Below are 22,561 nucleotides of genomic sequence, written 5' to 3' on the forward strand. Positions count from 1 at the left end.
TTTTTTAAAAAATAAAAAAAAAATCAGATTTTTTTTATTTAAATCGGATTTTTTTTATTTAAATCGGATTTTTTTTGATTTTTTTTGAATTTATTTTAATAAAAAACTTTTGGGGTAAAAATCTATCGTAAGATAGTTTTCTATTTAAGATACATAAATAATTTAGTTTATTCAGCATTAAATGGAACTTAGTTATGTAGCATGAGGCTGTATATTCTGCAACACTGGGACTATTGCTCTTTAACAATTATGACTTATATCGAGTTGATTTAAATCAAGCCTTTTTACTAGTGATTTAAATCATGATTTAAATTGTGATTTAAATCAACTCAATTTAAATCAAATCCACCCTGCCTCCAGTTCTCCAAATTTTCAATGCTGTTTTAATTTGGCAATAAAAACACTAAATTGGGAGTTAATAGTCCTACATCTGGAAGGCCCAAGGCTAATCTGGTTGGTCATTAATAGAATGTTGGACTACATGGAGTTGTTGGATCTGGCTTTTTCTACTCTTTCTCGGACAGCAAAAGCCTGCACTGTTTCCACAAGCAGTCAGTATCCAGGATAACACCCAAAAAGAAGTAGAGAAAAAAGGCTAAATGATTTTTAGATTCTTTAAGCTGTATAGTCGTTTCCTTCTTTGAAGAAAATTAAAAACTTTGGTGCCAGTTTGCTGTTTCTATTTCTGTCAAAGCCTGTGATCTTTTGGGGAGTTGTGCAAATTGTAGTTTTACTATGTTAGTTTCCTAGCAATGTATAAGCTTTGAACTTAGTTAAAATTGAATCACAAAGAATTCGAGGTCTGTTTGAATGGCCTTTCAGGTTAAGCGGCTTTGATTACCACAACAGATAGACTTCTGAGTTTCCTATTTGGACATCTTTGATTTACCACATCAATCCGCTGTTATTCCCTTATGCAGCCTAATTACCTGCATCAACAAAAAATGCACTATATCTTTGGGAATAAAAATGGGTCATTCTTCTGAGATTAGACAAAGGATATAAGATGGCTTCTCAAACGAACCATTTCTTATATACGAAGTTACTTTTTACACAAAATAGTTTAGCAGGAGTTAACAACATTTGAAGGAACAGATGTTTTTTTTAATGTGTAGTGTTCATTTCTTTCAATGGCAACAGTGCTTTGCCCCTGGGGACAGACACATTTTGAAAAAAAAAGGTTGCATGAAGATTGGACACTTTGCTGTGTACGTTCAACCAAACTCTATCCTTCTCATTCATCTTGCATTTTGATGCCATGATAGTGGTCATGTCTTCTCCCAGCACATCAGGAATCCTCTATTATCATACATGACAATTCAGGCTCTGGTCATCCAGTTGCTCAGAGTATTTTTTTTCCCAACTCAGCTCATCTTTCAAAATTGCAGTATTCTACAGAAGAGTTTATTTAGACTCATGTTTATTTTTTTTATGCCAATTTGATTTTATGGATTGTTTCTTCAGAATCATGATGGCATTTTCTTATAGCTTTTATATCACTACTTTTTTAAAAAGTGTGTTGTTTGGTTTATTTATTATCTGTAGAGTGACAAATAATAAATAAATTAGCTTGCATGGTTTTGTTAGCATTCTTGGATTTTGCTAAAAGCAGTGCTAATCGTACATAAAACCCCCTCTCCCCCTTTAAAAAGCTTTTAAAATGCAGTCTACACCCAGGTTGTTACTGTTGTATGGATGGATCAAATGTAGTTCTGTTACCCTAAAGATCTGCTGAGCAGCCATTTGCTTCAGGGGATTCTTGCATGGCTTCCAATACCTGGCATTGTGGTTTTTGAACTTGCTGACATCAAACTGACTTCTTCAGGCTGTTACTGTATAGCAGTGTTGGCAAACCTTTTCGGCACCGAGTGCCAAAACGGGAGCGCGCGTGAACCTTTTCGGCACCAAATGCCAAAATGGGAGCATGCGGGCCAGAAACCGGAAAAGCAGATGATCTTCCGGTTTCTGGCGCGCATGCGTGCGCAAAGACCAACTTTACTTTACTTTACTTTTACTTTTATTTGATTTGTATACCGCCCTACTCCCGAAGGACTCAGGGCGGTGAACAGCCAACAATAAAATACATACATACAAAATTTAAAAAGCAGAAATAAAATTGAATTAAATAGTTTGGCCCAGACAGATTAAAACCCCAATCAATTTAAAACAAATTTAAACTGAGTATTAAAAATATTAAAATATTAAAATTAAAATTGTTTAAAAAAGAGGGAGAAAGTTAGGCCAGGCCCGCCTGGTGAAATAAAAAGGTCTTTAGAGCGCGGCGGAAGGCGCGCAGATCCGGGATCCTCCGTATCTCTGGAAGGAGCTCGTTCCAGATAGTAGGTGCCCCCACAGAGAAGGCTCTCCCCCTGGGGGCCGCCAGTTGACATTGTTTGGCCGACGGCACCCAGAGGAGCCCCTTTCTATGAGAGCGTACCGGCCGGTGGGAGGCTATTGGTGGTAGTAGGCGGTCCCGCAAGTACCCAGGTCCTGAGCCATGGAGCGCTTTAAAGGTGGTAACCAAAACCTTGAAGCGCACCCGGAAGACCACCGGGAGCCAGTGCAGCTCACGCAGGAGGGGTGTTACATGGGAGCGCCATGTCGCTCCCATTACCACCCGCGCGGCCGCACTCTGCGCCAGTTGGAGCCTCCGGGTGCTTCTCAAGGAGAGCCCCATGTAGAGAGCGTTACAATAGTCCAGGCGGGAGGTGACGAGGGCATGAGTGACCGTGCATAAGGAGTCCTGATCCAGAAAGGGATGCAACTGGCGAATCAGGCGAACCTGATGAAAAATCCTCCTGGTCACGGCCGTCAAGTGCTCTTCTAAAGACAGCCGTGAATCCAGGAGGATGCCCAAGTTGCGCGCCCTCTCCATGGGGGCCAATGATTCGCCCCCAATAGTCAGTGATGGCACCAACTGACTATATCAGGACGTCGGAAACCACAGCCACTCGGTCTTGGATGGGTTGAGCCTGAGCCTATTCCTCCCCATCCAGATCCGCACGGCCTCCAGGCACCAGGACATCACTTCAAGGGCATCATTGGGGTGGTCTGGGATGGTCAACTGTCCATGTGCCGCATGTGCCGGCTTCGCCTGGCCTTTTAGGAGTCCTCGCGCCTCTCTGCCCGCCCCCTTGCCCGCCCTCCTGGTTGCCGTCAGGGTGGCGGGACATCCCCACTGACCACAGTCCCAGACTGGGAGAGAAAGTTGGGTGGGAAATGCACTTCTCTCCACTGGAAAGCCTCGGAGGGAAGGGGTGTCAGCATTCCCGGGGTTCAGCTTGCGGGGCCAGCAGGCGGGAGAACTTCTCCTCAACTCTGGCCGGGATGAAGCGTCCCCCTACCCGCCACCGAGAACAAGCCAGCGCAGTCCCTCCCCCTTCCTGGCCGCTTCCTTACCCCTTGGCGGTGTCTCCATGCAGCTACACTCTCCTCCGTCCCTCCTCGGGCAGGTCGCCTCCCTGATGGCAGCTCCTCCTTTTCCTCCTGGCTGCTCTAGCATCCAGGCCAGAAGCGGCAGCACGAGAACTGCCACCGCCCCCTCGCAGCAGCAGGAGCAGGAGATGAGCCGGCCGGCTGGCTGCCTAGCCAGCAAACCCGATCCCGTGTGCCTGAACTGGCCAGGCACTCCGGATCACGGACATGTATCAATGCCGCGGGCTGGAGCTGCTCGGGTGGGGAGGAAGGAAAACCCTGCCCCGCCCATCCTGGCTGGCAGCTCTGCTCCCCTTGCTCATCCGGATCCGGCGCACTGGCCAGCTGGTCTTTACACGCACGGGAGCACCAGAAACCGAAACAGTAGCTGTACGCATGCGCTGGGAAGATGATCTTCTGGTTTCTGGCGCGTGCGTGTGCACTGGCCAGCTGAACTTTGTGCATGCATGCGTGACAGAAACTGGAAGATCATCTTCCTGGCATGCACATGCGCACTGGGCGGCTGCTCTTTTGATTTCTGGCGCTCCTGTGCTCATGGAGACCAGCTGGCCGGCACGCTGGAACTCGGAAGAGCAACAGGCAACAGCTCTCCGTGCCACTTCTGGCACACGTGCCATAGGATCACCATCACGGCTGTATTGTTAAGGAGTATGACTGCTCCCTTCAGCAGTCATTGGCTGCTTTTATTGCTCAAACTTGTGGAAGCCTGCTTTGATGTGCTTATTAACTAGATTGATCCAGCTTCCCCCCCTCCCCCCTTGATTTTATTTTTCGCAGGGAGAATGAGCAAGTCTGACTCACAGACTGGTGCAGCATAGATGTACTATAGTCATCTGTATTTGATATGCCCCCACCTCCACGCGCCTCCATTTTGTGATCTTTTGATCACTCCATTAGCATTTGGAGTAAAAATATTTTCAGTGTTAGGATGCTTTATTTTCATTTTCCTCCCCTTTGCCCTAAAAAGTGTCAGAAGTGCAGTGAGCTTCACAAGGTTAAGCACACCTATTTATACTTAAGCCTCTTTGAAACCCCTGAAAAGTCAAATAACATCATAGGATTTTCTCTGGCATTCGAAACGTGGAAGGATTCAGAAGCCCTCATAAAGTCATATGACCTCATCAGTGAAAATGTGTCTTGGGTACAGAAATGCAGACTGGCACTACCAGCAGGAAAAGTGGTGTTTGTAGAATACCTCTGGCACTAGACTTTGTGTTATTGCATGTTGTGTGGAAAACACCTCTCTCCTTCAGAGAGGAAATTAAGCAGGAAGACTCATATGTGCTATCTCTGTGAAACAGATGGGATAAAATATGCAGCTTTTGATGATAGGAACTTAGCACCCTGCTTATACAGATCAGGCTAATTTTGCTCTGTTTTTAATAAGTGCTATCTTGTTCTTGGTACTCTTTTCTCTCTCTAATGTTTTTCTTCTATTTCTCTGTGTGTTCAGTTTTAGACAATTGTGTTCAGGTGCTTAATATCTCGCCAAGTTTTTTTTTCTTTTTTTTAACTCACTCTTTGAAAAATCACTTATCTACTTACATTTGAACATTTTTATGGAGGAAATACTGGAAAATGTGTGTAAGCCTTAGTGATTGTGACAGTAAGCCCCACAGTGAAACAACAGAAGAAAGAAGTGAGGTCACCCATGGATACACAGTTGAAAGTACTCAGAATAGGTCTTTAAAAACCAACAGCCACCTTGTCACCTTCCATCCTCAATGGGATGTCTGTCTGAATTTATGCAGATATGCCACTGTTACGTGGGCAACTACAACTGGACTCTGGGTTTTACTTGAAATAGTTCAATTGTTTTTGCTGCTATCACTGCCTGGATAAATTTGCTGAGCTGTAGGATATGGTCAGCTTCTTTTGAGGAATCTATTGAAGAGCAGGGATGTCTGCTCTTTTGATGTCTGTCTGTGGAGATTCTTGGTCATCATGGTTGTCCCAAAGTGCTTTTTCAAAAGGCAACTGGACTTCCTTTGTTTTTCCGTGAAGACGTTTCAGTTCCAAGAACTGAAGAAATCAAGATCACGTGAGGTACTAATACCCCTCTATAAAGCCTTAGTAACACCACACCTAGAATACTGCATCCAGTTTTCGTCACCGCACTATAAAAAAGATGTTGAGACTAGAAAGAGTGCAGAAAAGAGCAACAAAGATAATTAGGGGACTGGAGTAGTGGTGGGTTGCTACCAGTTCGCCGTGGTTCGGACGAACCAGTAGCAGCGGTGGCGGAAGGCTCTGCCCACCTGCCCAGATGTCATCAAATATGATCTGCGCATGCACAGAAGCTTCTGTCTGCTCGCGCGTAGCAAAGGTAAGTGAAACCCACCTCTGGACTGGAGGCTAAAACATACGATGAACGATTGCAGGAACTGGGCCTGGCTAGTCTAGTGAAGAGAAGGACCAGGGGAGACATGATAGCAGTGTTCCAATATTTGAGGGGCTGCCTGAAGGCCAGACAAGGAATAATGGATGGAAACTGAACAAGGAGAGATTCAACCTGGAAATAAGGAGAAATTTTCTGACAGTGAGAACAATCAATCAATGGAACAGCTTTTCCTTCAAAAGTTGTGGGAGCTTCATCACTGGAAGCTTTCAAGAAGAGACTGGACTGCCATCTATCAGAAATAGTGTAGGATCTCCTGGTTGGGCAAGGGTGTTGGACTAGATCAGAGGTCTTCAAACTTGGCAGATTTAAGACTTGTGGACTTCAACTCTCAGAATTCTCCAGCCAGCTATGGCTGGAGCATAGAATTCTCCAGTCAGCATAGCTGGCTGGAGAATTCTGGGAGTTGAAGTCCACAAGTCTTAAAGCTGCCAAGTTTGAAGACCTCTGGACTAGATGACCTATAAAGTCCCTTCCAACTCTGTTATTCTGTTATTGTTGTTGTTGTTATTCTGAAACGTCTTCAAGAAAAAATGAAGTCCAGTTTCCTTTTGGGCTTGGGCTTTCTATGTCTCTGCACAACATGCTTCTTGTGCTCCACTATCAGTTGGCTTCTGGTATAATAGTGAAGCTCAGGGACTATGCTGATCAGGAAGCTGCTGCTATTGGGAGAACAGAGTCTCTAACTCAGTGAGCAGCAACCTTTTTAGATGCTGAATTGAATTGAATACTTTATTGGCCAAGTGTGATTAGACACACAAGGAATTTGTCTCTAGTGCAGAAGCTCTCAGTGCAACATCATAATAGTAATCCTCCATTGTGACATTGCTGTCCTCTATCAGGAGCTTCTTCTTGGAACACCTGCTGGATTCTCAGCCTCTTTTTTTTTCTTTTTCCAAAATCCACTTTTTGTGCGAAGCCTTTGATTCAGCCCAGCACCCCATTTGCACTCCACCAGCACTCCGATTGTGTTGCCAGAATTCAGTGGTAAAAATAGCTGAATGTTAACAAGCAATTTCCATCCATTTTTCAGGATTTTGGACAGTTTTACACACGGGAATAGGAGTGGTTTGCCAGCAGGAGGCCTCCCCATCTTTGTCTTTAATAGCTCACATCCCATCCATGTTACCTTTGTTTTGCCTTTCAGGGGCAATAGATCATGTCTGTTTTTCAACATGCGTTAAGTTACACTCCTCTGACGTCTCCAGCCAGATAGAATTACAATTCGACACGTCAGGAGGGCAGTACATTGGGGGAAGACTGGTTCATGATTTCCAATAAGGATTTGCCCTCCAGGCTCACAGCAGTATCAACAACTTTTGTCAGGGTCATAAATCATCTATATTCAGCAGTGGAATTAATTGTATCACTCATTATTATTTTTCAAATGCAAACATTTTGTCTACTAATTGAAGTTCACAGGGTGGATTTAATCTGAAGAAACTTGAGGTTTTGGCAGAGTTGAATGGCATTTGCATACTTACATATTGTTTCACTGTGATCCTCTGGGACACCCCCTCCCCCTGGCAGCCAGATGAGCTATTTGAAATGGAACAGCTTTCTGCTTGATTACTAAGTCTGATTTTTTTTATCCCATGTTAACAAAACAGCAGAGAATTTTGATAAATGCAGCAAAAAGTCCTGCAAGCCTGAGCATCTGTGCTTGGAAGTAACTTCCGTTCGAATCAGTGGGATTCGCCTTTAGCTAAAAGGGCTTTGAGATGAGGTTGAGTGGATACATAAGAAAATGGGTAGGAACTTTGGCACATTTAGCCAAGAATCACCTGATCATAAATGATTATGGACATGCAGATAAGCAAAAAGTGAACATTTTGGGACTCTGGTTAATTTGTAAGGATTTCATCTATTTTTTGTTATGTCAATTATTTCAAGTTGGTTTATAACTGGAAATGATTGCCTGTTAGAGATGTAGTGATTCGTGTGCTGAAAATTCATTTCCAATCATTTCCAACTTGGATGGGGAAAGAATTCTTGCCTGAAATCTTAGCAACCCATTTTCAGCTAGTTTAAAATTTGACTTTCAAAAAGTTAGTTATTACATCAGTTCAAAAAGATATGGGTTACTCTCCCAACATACTAAGTTGGGTGGGTACCAAGACTAAGTCAGGAAACCTGGTTGCATAGACCATTTTGAGAGTCTTGTGATTGCAAGCAGGTATACATATGATAAACATTGGACCAGATCACGATGGCTAATGAATTTTGGTTGGAAAGCCATACCCACCCTTACTTTCCCATTGTGGTTTTTTAGCTGAAAAGTTATGCCACTGAAATTCAGTCACTCTGGCACTGAGGTTTAGCAAATAGATCTATTGTCAAATGCTGACATTTGGCCACCAGTTGTTCCCTAGTGGCTAAAGAATAATCTTAACTCACTAATCTGATAAGCACATTACTCTAAACCACAAGAAAACAACAACCAACCAACACAAAGTGGCTCCTGAGCACATCATTCACCAGTAGCATGAATTTTTTTTTAAAATTTGATTTATATGCCGCCCTTCTCCGGGGACTCAGGGCGGCTTACAATGCGTTAAGCAATAGCCTTCATACTTTTGTATATTTATACAAAGTCATCTTATTGCCCCCACAAACTGGGTCCTCAATTTACCTACCTTAGAAAGGATGGAAGGCTGAGTCAACCTTGAGCCTGGTGAGATTCAAACTTAAAGTAATTGCAGACAGCTGGTGTTAATCACAATGCTATCAGTCTGCTGAGCCACCAGGTAGTCCTAAACTTATACCCATTTGTTTAGTGACCAAAGTTACAACAGCATTGAAAAAAGTGACTTATGACTGTTTTCCTGACTCTTTTTCTCACGCATCCTTTGGGTCACATGAACAAAATTCAGACGCTTGGCAACTCTACTATATTAATAACGGTTGCAGTGTCCTGAGGTCATGTGATCCCCTTTTACAATTGTCTGACAAGTAAAGTAATGAGGAGGCCAGATTCACTTAACTGTATTACTAACTTAACTGCAACGATTGACTTGACAACTGTAGCAATAAAGATCATGAAATGCAGCAAAATTCACTTAACAACTGTCTCGTTTAGCAATGGAAATTTTGGGCTCAAATTGTCATAAGTCAAGGACTACCTGTACTCCTCTGGCTCCCATGCCTGGGAAAATATCCAGATCTGCAAAGTTTTCTGAAGGATGAAGAGAGTCAGGGCCAACTGGACTTAGGTGGTATGGTATTTCAGAGAACAGGCTCAGCTTCAGAAAAGGCCTCCTTCATGGGTCCCACAAGATGACAATTCGTAATAGATGGGGCTTACAGCATGCCCCTCCTGTGCAACCTAGTGAAATGGATAGAAATGATGAGAATAAAGTACAGTAGTCCCTCAAATATCCTGGGTCAGTGCCATGCAGGCACTGAGAGTCCACAGCATCTATTGACCAGGAGTGGAAATATATAACTAAGACTTCTCCCTTTGATGGTGTTGTTTTGCAGCTTCATGATAGCTTTTGGTCTTCTGTCCTAGAGATGACACCTGTTTCTTGAGGAGTTCCAGTGTCGTCCTGCTCTGGATTCTTGAGATAAAGGGACAGAATTGACATTTCTCAAAAGCATATAAAGTGACACACTGATGCTGTTTTGTGAGGATCCATAATACAATTATATTGATGTCTATGTGTTCGTAAAGAGCCGGATTGCTAAAGTTGATATTAGTCTGTATTTTAAACAAACACAGGGTTTGGTTTCCACCCTGTGTTCTGGCCACAAGTTCTGTGTTTGCTTCAGATAAATTTCTAGGCTTCTTTCCAGGGGTAAGTGTAGAGGCATCATTACAAGTTAGCTTAAGTCTGTGTTTACAATATCCCACCCAAAACGCAATCAAGGAAAAAATATCCCAGTCAAGTCTAGTAGAATAAGCTACCCATATAAGCAACCAGAGATCTCTATTCCCCATAAGGATTCTTTTATAGTCTGGTAATGAAATATTTCTAAGAAGCTACCTGGAAGATTTTTTTGTTTGTTTGTTTCTCTCCAAAATCCAATATTCTGGGTAAAATGTTAAAAGCCAGCGTTGCATTCTGAGAATATTTGCATTTAAAAAAAAAGTTTTTGGGATTTTTATTTTTAGAATATACATCAACATCAATACATGAACAGTGCGGCATCTGGGTATCATTCATTTTGGGACAAATATCAATAATAATAATGTTACTTGTTACATTAATCAAACTTGTGAAATCCTAGTATTAATATGCATATTTGCTTTAAAATAATTATTCAATATTTCAGTGTTCCATTTTAATGCCTATCACAATATTATTTGGGTTTACATAGTACTGCCCTTTTTCAACCTCTAATCTTTCCCTCTAATTATTGCTTTTATTCCATTGTATGAAAAATATGTGTGCTAACATTCCCCCTATTTCTTATTTCTGCCTCTATTCTGGCTTCTAGTCAGGCCACCATTACTAATTCTACTGTTAATACACGTTTATATTAAGATATAGTCCTTTATTATTTAATTATTCAATGTTTCAATGTGCCATTCTAGTGCCAAACCATATTATTTAAACATACCTAATAATACCATCTTTCAACCTCTAATCTTTCCATCTAGCTATTACATTATATAAGAGTGTTTATTCTTATTTCTACCTCTATTCTAGTTTTTAATCAGGCCATCTTTATATTACAGAAAGAGAAAAAAATATTTCCTTTCTATCCATTATCTCTTGCCCTTTTTAATACTTCAATTCTTATTCATTTTTTAGCTTGCCTCCATACTCCTCTCTTGGATCCTTGTCTCTATCTACATCTGTATCTTCACTGTTCAGTTTAAACATTTCCCCCATCTCTATCCTCCTATGCTGCTAGGCCTCCAAAATATCTACCCAGGCACCTATCTCCCTTTCAAAAGTATCTTCCTGCTTATCCAATTCTATTTTTAAATCTCTTAAAGTACTTCCCCTTTGGTTTATTTCATCAGTCATTATTATCTTTATTATCTTCTCCTTCTCATCTTCTTGCTTTATTTGCTCATTTGTCTGTTCTGTCTTTTCCTCCATTTTTTCTGTTGTCTTCTCTCTTTCTTGGAATATTTGGTCTTCATTCATTATCAGTTGCAGAGTGTTTTCTGTTTTCCCATTTATGCCCTGCAATAGGTTCTTCATCTCCCTATAATTCTTTGTCATAGTGTCCTTAATGCTTTGGAACATCAATGCAATTTCTTTTGAAATTTCACTTATTCCCCCTATGGAGCATCTTGTCTTATTTTAGTAAGTCCCGCTCTTACTCAATCATCCAACAATATAGTCAAGCCTAATGTTGCTCCTCAGAAAATACAATGCTCGTAGTTCTTTATATTCCAGGATTATTCAATCAGTTCCATTTAGATAGTCCAGGAAGCTTTCAAAAAATCAGAAGTCACTTAAGTTTGCTTAAGAGTCTTCCTTATTTCCACAGTTGAGTCTCCAGTAATCATAAAGTAGATAATTATAGAACAGTAGGTATCACCACAGTATCACCATGAGTATTTTTTATTTCTCTTATCAGAAACTTTCCCAGGCTTGTAGGGGTATGGTATAATTTCCATTTATCAATAGGTGGCGCCCTCAGCTTAGGTTTCAGCGTTGTTTCAAATGTAAAGTTATTTAATCCAATTTTAATTCAATTTGTAGAAGCAAAGTCAATTATTCAAGTAGATAGTTCGAGCATTTTAAGATGCGTTTCTAAAACAACGCCTATCCAGTTTGAAGGTCCAATTTTCTATGTTTTAAAAAAGTCCTTAGCTCTTCTCCTCTTAGTTCCTTTCAGATCTAAAAATTTTCTCTGTATAATTGTTTGCTGCTTTAACAAACAGTTCTAAAAGTCTCTGTTCCTGGATTTTCTTTTTTTTTTCTTTTTAAAGTTGGGGTCTAAATAAAAAAGGAATCTTCTCCCCCAGCTCCAGTCACTGTCCATCTACACTGCTTCTGCACTTTCTTTGTTGTCCCATTTTCATGGCAGCCATGATGGCTGCCTCTTCTCCTCGTGGGTCAGAAAGCCCTGGGTCAAGCAGAAGAGTTGCAGCTCTCCGCAACCTGCAGGGCACCCCTCTTTTCTTCACCACCCCCACAGGGTGGCTTTAGCTCCTTTCCAAGCCCTCCAAAGGGCAGAACTCGGTGCGGGAGTGCAGAGACCCATTCCTCAGGTCCGATCTCGCTGCGACGTCAGCCAGAAGTCCAGAATATTTGCAATTTTAATGCGTTCCTGTTTTTATTTCTACCGTAATAACTATAGAAGTAATTTTAAAGGGTCATTATATTGTGAGATCAATTCTTTGTTTTGTTATTATGCATATTACAGTATAGGTTTTTATAGCATATGGCTGCATTTGTGCATGTGCATATTACTTAACAAACTTTGGACCCTTGCAAATCCTTCATCAGAGAGTCCAAAAGAAAAATGTGATCACTTGGCACAAGAAGTAGGGGAAAGGAAATTTGATTTGTGTATCAGTGATATAGGTATGTCCCTTGGATGCAAAAGATATCAAGTTTGTTGCCTGTCATCCCTAGGTAGGAAGAAAAATTGCTTTCTGAAGGCTGCATAAGGACAGCCCTGATTCAGATGAATAACAGGTGATTATACTCACACACAGCCTTGGTTATGGTATACATCCTCATAGTTGGCTGGATTCACATCCATGGTTTACAAATTGTAACACACACACAGAGAAACCCTCTGATTGCTTAGCATTTGTGTGACCTTCTCTGCAACTAAATTTGTGCCCCTCCTGATTGAGTGGTCTTTTACCCTGAATATTGGCTGAAGTACTGGTGGGTTGTACACGCTTTACTAATTCAAGCCTGATCACATAATTTTATTTCTTCCCTGCGGCTTTTAGGTGTCAAAGACCCAGTTGGCCATTGCAAGGGGCGAAACAAACTGATGCAAGAGCCCTGGCAGTGGACTGAGATGGATTGGCTGTGACAACCTGCGGCTGGTGGACGGGGGGGAGGGAGTGGGAGAGTGATGATGAAGAGTTCCTGCCGAGCTGGCCTCCACCGGGAACTGCTGAATTCTACATCCTCCGTCTTCTACCCAGTCAAACGGTATGAATGCCTTGTGCCTTCTGTGGCCAAGCGAAATGCTCCAGAGCCCTCCGGCTTCTGCTTTGGGAATCAGTTTCCTTTTGCTGCACTCACTGGCTAAAAGAACTGGCGTGGGGATGTCCCTGGGAATGCTTAGGTTTATAGATCGTGTCCCTAGCAAAATGGTGGGGTATGAATACACTGCTTATTTCAGAGATAGAAAAGGAAAAAATAGGCTATTTCTGAATGAGACATAGGAACACATCAAATTATTTGAATTGTTTAAATATTGGACATCCAAAAAGGGATTCAGCAGCAAATGAACTGTCATATAAACCAGCATCTCTCAGCTTAACCACTTTAAAATGTGCTGGCTGGGGAATTATGGGAGTTGGTCCACATATCTTAAAGTTGTTCAGGAACACTGATATAAACAACAGAGGAATTCTGGGAGACGGTGAGGTTAGCAACTTTAAACTGTATGGACCAACTCCCAGAATTGCCGACCCACTTGAATCGGCACAATCAGTTGTAGATTGCAGATTTTGCCACAAAATCAGTTGAGACTTCAGGAAAGCCTTCAGTTGAGCCTTCATTTCTTTGGACCTTCCCTCTGGAGTCTTGGTACTGTATAAGCATTACTAGCATCCCACTTTCCTCTTCACCCTGGGATCTCCACATCCTGGAGGGCAGGATGAATACTACTTACATATGTGATTGCAAAGTAACAGGGTTCTTGATAAGCAGCTTGATTGCTCTGGATCTCAGTTACTCTGCTTGGCTACCTGTTTGCAGCCTCTTTAGCTCCCAAAGATGCACCCACCGAGGCAACATTGTTATTTCCTTTTTAAAAAATAAGATATTAAATAGACATACTGAATATTTATTACTCTAAATAAAACCAAACCTCCAATCCTTCAAAAAACAAATTTTCTGCTGCTTCTCATTATCTATTTCTTTTAAACAAGTATAATAGGTATCTTAAACCTACTGAAGTTTTAACCGAACTATTATATTTGTAATTTGAGAAAATTATGCTACCAATTTTCATGCTTGCAGCTTTCCATCATGCAGATGTTCTAAGAATAGGAAAAAAGAGAAAGAATTTGGGGTACATAAGGACCTTTTCCTACGGTTTATCCATCCCTGATACAGTGATTTGCACTTGTAGCCCAGCCCACAATTTAATGATTCCAAATTTCATAGAGCAGTTTTAATCCTTAAATTCATCTTTACCCTTAAATCAGCAATTTTTAAAAGTGTATCTTTTCTTTCTTACTCCCTTTCCCCTTTCCTCTCCAGAATATCTGGAATGCACTTAAAGCCCTATCTCAAGTTACAGAAGAAAGAGAGATCTTTTGAAATAAGCCTGGACTCTCCACGAAGCCCACCCATGAGCGAACGCAGATTGGCAAAAGATGAAAAACCTAGGAATCCCAAGCCAAACCTTTTACCCAATCCGCCTCTTTGGAAACCATTGGTAAACCTCTCGACCAATACACTCTATAGTAGGAACAACAACCAAAGCCATGTGGAAGCACCCAGGGTCAAAGAGAAGAGAGCTATCCCGCCTGCCTCCATCCATCAGGGGGAAGAGGAAGAGGGATTGCTGGATATCTGGGCTGTTGTAAAGCCTGGGAACACAAAAGAGAAAATAGCCTTTTTTGCAGCCCAGCTTTGTAGTGACACCCGAGTATTTTCCATGAAGAACAAAAGCACCTGGGACATAGATGGGCGAGCAACCAAACGCCGGAAAAAGTCACTAGATATCAAAAAGGCCAAGATCCACTTAGAAAGGATGAGAGAGGCCAATGCGAGGTGCTACCAGCCCGAGCCATTTGCCTGTGGCATTGAGCACTGCTCTGTACATAATGTGAATGATGGTGGTGAGGGAGGGTTCCCTGGTCGACCATTATCAGTTGTCGAGATGGTTGCTTTCCTGGAGCAAAGAGCAAGTGTTTTGCTGGCCAGTTGCACCAGAAACTGTCCCAGTGTTTCTGCTGTGCCCAGGTTTGCCGGGCAACCTAAAGCTGTCCCTTCTGCTCCTGGATTCTTTTCTGACTTCAGGGCATGCGAGGTTCCGTCTGAAAAGCCACCCTGTGGCAGTCACAGTGTAGAGCAGCAGGCTGAGCCAGTGCGTGTCTTGGAGATGGTTGCAAAGCTTGAATCAGAGTGCCTGAGGCGCCAAAGTGAACGTGAAGCAGGGAGCTTGTCTAGAAATAGTAGCTTCCGGCGGAATGTAGGGCGAGTGCTCCTGGCAAGTGGAATATTACCAGAGAACGAGTCTGACAAGGTATCATCTCTGGTCCTTCACCAAGAAGAATGTAATGGTGAGAAGGTGGGGTGGGGATCAAAGCACAATGATTCAGTGGAAGATAGTTTATGGGAAGAGCCCTCTTCTGGTCATTCTTCCTTTGATGATTCTCTTGAAGGCAACCATGATCTTAAGCATGGGCAAGGAACCATATCCGTCAACTGGTATGATTCTCAAAACATCACCGAGTCACATCCCTCTAAGTGTTCAAAAGCCGTTCAGACATCGCCACATTTCTTCTATAACAAATCTTCATCAACTGAACGTACACCAAAAGAATCACTAGATGTTCCTAAATTGAATGCAAATGTGAGAGTGAGTGAATCCCTGAATATTAGCATATCTGTCAGCAAGATAGATCAGAGTTGCAAAACCCCCCAATCTTCTGATTTGAGCTTTGGTGAAGATTCTCTTCCAGGAAGACTTTTCTTGCTTTTATCCAAATGTGAAATCTCCCAAGAGTGCCTGCAGTCAGTGGAGACTCCTACGGAGGAATGTCCAACAGGGGCCCAAGGAAAGGAAGCTTCCTCTGCTGATCAAGTTTGTATGAGAAGCCATGTTTCAGGTGACTGCCCTGATGTTTCCTCAGAGAATGCACTGCAGATCTTTGACTCATCTCATCTAAAGAGGCAAAGGTCTCATGACTTTTTGGAAACCAGGTTTAAGATCCAGCAACTTTTGGAGCCCCAGCAATATCTGGTCTTCCTGCCCCACCACATTATGGTGAAGATATTTGGCTTACTGCCCACCAAGAGTCTGGTGGCACTCAAATGCACTTGTGGATATTTCAAATTTATCATTGAGTACTACAATGTCAGGCCAGCAGATTCACGCTGGGTTCGTGATCCACGCTACAGAGAAGACCCTTGCAAACAGTGCAAAAAGAAGTACACCAAGGGTGACGTCTCGTTATGTCGGTGGCACCCCAAGCCCTATTGCCAAGCTTTACCTTATGGGCCCGGGTACTGGATGTGTTGTCACAGATCCCAAAAGAATGTCCCCGGATGCAAGTTAGGCCTTCATGACAATCATTGGGTCCCCGCCTGCCATAACCTTAATCGTGCGATTCACAAGAAATCCAGGGAAATAGATGAGGACTGTTAGCACATTCTGCACATCTTTTGGGAGCCTCAATCATGGGTAGGAGGAGAATTCCATGCCTTGTGATGTTTACACTGTGTATAGTTTGTGGGTGGTTTTTCTTTCCCTCTTCCACAGGGCTACAAAACTGCACATACTTTCAATCACAAAGGCCTTTTTTACCTTTTAGAGAAAAGATTGTGTTTAGCCCACCCGTGTACATAAGTGCTCTAGAATAGATTCATCTTGGGTGTCTGACAGCCAGTTGACCAATATCAAAGTGCTGCAACGCAGTACCTCAAGTGTTTGCGGCTCCAGTCCTGTGTTTTAAAAGTGTCTCGTTTTCAAATCTGTATATCGTGTACAAAATATACATTTATATATATAAATATATATAAATATATATTAACATGGTTTCTGAAAAGAAACTCTAAATATGTAAAAAAAAAATCAATCTTCAAAAAGGATGGTTTAACTGGACAACCTTAAAACTAGAGTAGAACACATATGCGGTAGGTTATATTTGAGGGTGGTAGCAGGAAAAAGAAGACTTGTCACATAGCAGGAGAGCTCTGGTCTATTGCATCCACCTTACCTTGGGTGTTTTTTTTTTACTTAATAAAATGTGCATTCTAAATCTGTCCTTCATCACTTTTTTTCTTCCCAGTACTTAAAAAAAAAGGTACTTAAGTATCTAGTACTTAAAAAAAAAAATATTTGGGAAATAAAGGTGTATTTTGTGGCACTTTTTTTTTCTTTTTTAGATGCAGCAGGTTCTAATATGAAAGATATCAAAATGAATATTACAGATGTTAACCATTTCTGACGAATTTTGCAAATCCCAGAAAATTTTATCAGCCGTCACAAATTAAACCTACAGTATGGTTTTTCACTCATCCACAAAGTTTTCTTGAGATTGCCAGCTTGCATAAACATTGACCTTAATCAAATAACATACTATTACCTATACTTACATGTGTTTACCTACGTATTACGTAATTTGTATGGTGCCAGCTTCAAAATAAACCTAGACTCTTTGCCAGATATAACTGGTTAATAGGAGAGTCTGTTATTTAATCAGTAACAATGGCAGACAAGTCAATCTTACACTAAAAGCAGTTGCTTGTATCGCAAAGCAAATTTCCTCATGAATCATATTTTGACTACTGAAAAGCAAGATTTATGTGCTTGATTCCCTTTATCTTGTTTCAGGCTTCAGTCTGTGTTAATTGTAGTCTCCTTGGTTGGTTCTTCCTGACTAAATTGTTAATCTTATGGAAAATTCATGAACAAAATAGCTAATTTTAAAAAATCCGAAGAAGGTCATGAAAGCAAATAATGATAGCAAGGAATAGATTTATCCTTAGCTTGAAGAATTCCCTCCTCTCTCTCTCTGAATTCTACATCAGTCAACATGTTGTCCTATATCCTGAGCAATGGTTTAATTGCTTAATTGAATTGTTTAATTTTCTAGTTAGTAGCGGTATAAAATGGAGATACTACAATATTTTAAAGCAGTGTTTTTTGAACTTGGCACCTTTAAGAAGTAAAAAAAAAAAAAAAAAGCAAGATGAGAAACCCGATAATGTTTTTTGGAAAGATTGGTTAATTTCATGAATTGTTACATGCTCTGCAAATTACACTTTCAAGATACTAACACACACAAAATTTTTTTAAAAACCTATATAAACGAAAGATTGAAATGGTTTTTACAGTTCATACATTTGAGGCAAATCTTTTATATTATTCTTAAGAGAAATACACTCAGAAATAGGAAGCAATGTTTTATTTCTCAGTACTGTGCTTCATATAAAGAAAGCCACACACAGAAAAATGGAGAAGTTCAAAGTGATTTGAGAATTTCAGCTATGAAAACAAACCAAGTGTGGAAATCCCTTAAGAAGAGACAACAGCTCAGCTGGCTTAAATATTGGGAAAAAATGGGAGAAGATTTTCAGTTAGAGGAAAATATAGGTGAAATTACTATGTTCTTAAGGGATCTTGGCAATAATTTCTAATCTGAAAGGGTAATAGGAACCTTGCCATCTCCTGTAAGGCAGGGGATTTGTCAACTTTAAGATTTGTGGACTTCAACTCCCAGAATTCCCCAGCCACAAGTTTTAGCAAGGTTGGACACCCCTGCTCTAAGGTTTTGTAAAGAAAACATTGGTTGGTATCATGCTTTTTGGAGAAAGCTTCCAGACTTTATTTTGAAGGGTTGGGTTCAATCTGGCAGCCAAGAGCCGAATCAGAGATTGCAACAGCTGGGAAATATATTGTATCAGGGCAACACACCACCTATTGCATTTTAACAACAAAACCCTCTTTTGGCATTGGTGCCCTTGCAGATCTCGGCTTCAGATGAAAACATATTTCAAGTGTTGGAGAGTTAATATTTTACAAACTTTATCATTCATAAAATTTACACTAGCTTCGTCAGTTTTGGGGGGTGTAGATGGGGACTTCCTATTAAAAAAATGGAACAGCATTCATACTGGGGAAAATATTTCTTAAAAATGGACAACTAGTGGACAAATAGCCACCAAACAGCATCATTGTTATGTGCCACCCAGAGCCACCACTTGTGAGATGGGCAGCCATATAAATTTGATATAATGGAGCTCAATCAGAATTCTTCACTGAACACTTTACCAGCAATATGGTGGCCATCTTAAGATTCTGTGTTGTTTTTCTCTATGTAAACATCTTTTTTCTTGGTACGTTGCTTTTATCAGATCTGCATAAAATGAACAATAATCTCTTAAAAACAATCCTAAGAAGGCACTTGATAGAGGGGCGACCAGCTACAAGCAGTTTCTTCAGCATTTTTTGTCCTAAGTTGGGTAGCTCTTGAGGCAGCTACTCATGGGTATTTCCCATGTATATTACCATACCTACCATCCCATTTTCTTTAATTACTAACATTGGAACAGGGATTTTGAAGTTGCTGAACTGCAGAATCCCTCATTATAAAGCTAGAATAAAGATGACTCTATACAATCTGTAGTATGTATGTTTAGGTATGAGTAAGGTTTTGAACTAGGAACTCTGTTTCACTTCTACCACAAATCTCAGGTTACCCTTAGGAAATAACAGAATAACAGAGTTGGAAGGGAACTTGGAATCCAACCCCTGTTCAGGCAGGGAACCCTATATCATTTCAGATAAATGGTTATCCAATATCTTCTTTAAAACTTCCAGTGTTGGAGCATTTGCAACTTCTGGAGCAAGGTGTTCCACTGATTAATTGTTCTAACTACCAGGAAATTTCTCCTTAGTTCTAGGTTGCTTCTCTTCTTGATTAGGTTCCATCCATTGTTTCTTGTCCTGCCTTCAGGTGGTTTGGAGAATAGCTTGACTCCCTCTTTGTGGCAGCCCCTTAGATATTGGAACACTACTATTGTGTCACCCCTAGTCCTTTTCATTAAATATACTCAATTCCTGCAATGCTCTTTCTAGAGTCTCAACAACTTTATATCGTAGCGATCAAAACTGGATGCAGTATTCCAAGTGGTCTTATAAAGTAGTATTAACACTTCATATAATCTTGATTCTAGCGTTCTATTAATGCAGCCTAGGACTGTTTTGGCTCATTTGTAATATTTAGCTTGTAAAGTTATTTGAAGAAGGACCTACTTGGTTTTCAATTTGTCATGAAGAATAGCCTATTCTAGATAAGATAGCTAGCTAGATAAGAATAGCAAGCATTTCAGAAGATAGGTTTAGGATCTTCACAGACTTGAACACTGAGCCCTATCAAGATGAAATTCAATGGTTGAAAAAAGGCTCTACATTTAGGCAAGAAAAACCAAATGCACATGTACCTGCGAGAGGCATCTTGGAGTCCTAGTACACAATCACTTAAGTATGAGCCAGCAATGTGATGCAGCTGCCAAAAAAGCTAACATAGTCCTAGGTTGTATTAACAGAGGGATAGAATCAAGATCATGTGAAGTGTTAGTACCACTTTATAATGCCTTGGTAAAGATCACCCTTGGAATACTGCATCCAGTTTTGGTCGCCACTATGTAAAAGAGATATTGAAACTTTAGAAAGTTGCAGAGAAGAGCAACAAAGATGATTAAGGGACTGAGGCTAAAGTATGAATGGTTGCATGAATTGGGTATGTCTAGTGAAAAGAAGGGCTAGGGGTGACATGATAGCAGTGTTCCAATTTCTAAGGGACTCCCACAAAGAAGAGGGGATCAACTGGTTCTCCAAAGCACCTGAAGGCAGGACAAGAAGCAATGGATTGAAACTAATCAAGGAGAGAAGCAACCTAGAACTACCTGACAATGAAAATAATAAATCAATGGAACAGCTTACCTTCAGAAGTTGGGGGTGCTCCATCATTGGAGGCTTTCAAAAAGATTGGGCAGCCATTTGTCCAATATAGTATAGGGCCGTGATGGTGAACCTATGGCACGCATGCCACAGATGCACACAGCACCCTTTCTGTGGGCACGCGAGCTGTCGCCCTAGTTCAGCTCTGGCGTGCATGCGCAAGCGCCTCCTGCCGGTTGCCAGGTCTCTGGCATGCATGTGTGGGGCCCGCATGGGGGTGGGGCACATGCGGGGGGGGCCACGCACGCATTGCATTTTGGGGGTTTGGCCACGCACATGCGCATTCACGCGCTTTGGGCACTCAGTTCAGAAAAGGTTTGCCATCACAGGTATAAGGTCTCCTGCTTGAGCAAGGGGTTGGACTAGAAGACCTTTAAGGCCCCTTCCAACTCTTATTCTGATACACTATGAAGATGGCTGGTGTCCTGCTTCCAGCCTCATCTGGAGAAACTTGTAGGATTTAGTCAGAGAAACTTGAAAAATCAATAGCATTGCCTAACTATTAAGGGCTATTAATAAACAGGAATTTAACAAGACCCATCCCTGTGATTGGATCAAACCTAAACGACTTCTCAGATTTAACTGAAATGGGATTCTTTCAAAGTAATCTGTATACACAATGGATATTATATACACTGTGAAACATGAGACAGTACTTCCACTTAGGCACTGCCAAACATGCAGGAATAGACTGTCTTTATCCGTTCCCATTATGTTCAAGACACAAGGTACTCGAGCCAGCTGCAAAACTAATGGGTCACAGTATTTGTTCATGCTGGAATTTATTTTTAGTGCCAGACAACCCTACATCTGATTTCAAACAGTGTTTTGGCAGAAACATCTGAGTGAATGATACAGCACCTGGACAACTTGCTTGGCTTGACACTAAGTAGGGTTAGGTCAGTTTAATGCTTACCTAGGCAACCCCTAGGGAATCTTGGAGCTGTAACAAGGAAGCTGAAAAACATCCCTAAAAATGGCAGTGATAAATCTTATCTCTTTTATTGGTAAGAAAATACATCAATGTGATCATCAGAAACTGAGTTCAATCCAAAGACTTCTGAGTCAGAAGCACTTACTTGTTATAAATCATCCAGATATAACTATAGATCAGAAAGTATTTGTTTTCCCACCCATCTGAATTATTTGAAGATTTCTAAATGAGTGTTTAATAAAAAAAAAAAAAAAAAGTGAGCGCAGCAGCACTACAAGAAAGCAAATTCTCCATGAAAAAAAGACAAGTCAGTGAGCCTCTGCTGCTGGCTGCAAGAGGCTAGTAGAGCTGTCGTTTGGAGCTTCAGCTACTTCACCAGTTGCACACCTACCCTTGTCGCCACTGTTCCAGTAAGCATGCCAAGGCACCCCTACCAGTCTCTTCCCATCCTGTGAATTCATCCCCCAACCTCTGGTGATGTTACAGCTAAATGTGTAATTTCCCTTCTATGTATTCAGAACATACTAGCTACGTAATACAGCTCTTGACAGAAGCCAGGTTATCATCACCACAACAAGGTTGTAGTGGTGTTTGAACTGCTAAGAAATTATTAAAAAAGGTTTGATTTAAACCAAGGTTTGATCCAAACATTCAAATATAACAGGCTTCTGTCAGTTATTAATTCCAATATTTACAGATAACGTCATTTATGGGCTTCCTTTCAATATTCATCTTAGTTATAAAATTAGCTACATCTGGATGGCTAAAAGGCATCACAAATTAAGAAAGAAGGGCTCAGTCTGGGATTGTAACCAGTGAAAAGATTCATGACGAATCTCTTTAGGTAAGTTCTTGATAATGTAAACACTAGATATTTTTAGCATGAAATGTGGATTTTTTTTCCTTCAGTGTTCTGCAACTGAAACCCATGAACTTGGACAGTAATAGCTCCAATGATAACAGTAATATCAAAACAGTAAAAATCAAACCAAGCAATC

The 22,561-nt window shown here is 41.1% G+C and overlaps 1 protein-coding gene across 3 annotated transcripts in view; it reads left to right on the plus strand.

Annotated features, from left to right (window-relative positions):
- Positions 1-16,922, plus strand: part of FBXO34 (F-box protein 34) — a 76,989-nt gene extending 60,067 nt beyond the window's left edge. For all 3 annotated transcript variants that reach the window (XM_034433429.3, XM_034433431.3, XM_034433430.3), the window contains 2 exons: positions 12,705-12,912; positions 14,194-16,922. In XM_034433429.3, the coding sequence (XP_034289320.1) occupies positions 12,833-12,912; positions 14,194-16,309 (2,196 nt within the window). In that variant the 5' untranslated portion in view covers positions 12,705-12,832 and the 3' untranslated portion in view covers positions 16,310-16,922. The remainder of the gene's footprint in view (positions 1-12,704; positions 12,913-14,193) is intronic.
- The last annotated feature ends 5,639 nt before the right edge of the window (positions 16,923-22,561 follow it).

The sequence above is a fragment of the Pantherophis guttatus genome, chromosome 1, assembly GCF_059756535.1.
Source record: "Pantherophis guttatus breed Tessera chromosome 1, ASM5975653v1, whole genome shotgun sequence".
In the NCBI taxonomy this organism is placed as follows: domain Eukaryota; kingdom Metazoa; phylum Chordata; class Lepidosauria; order Squamata; family Colubridae; genus Pantherophis; species Pantherophis guttatus.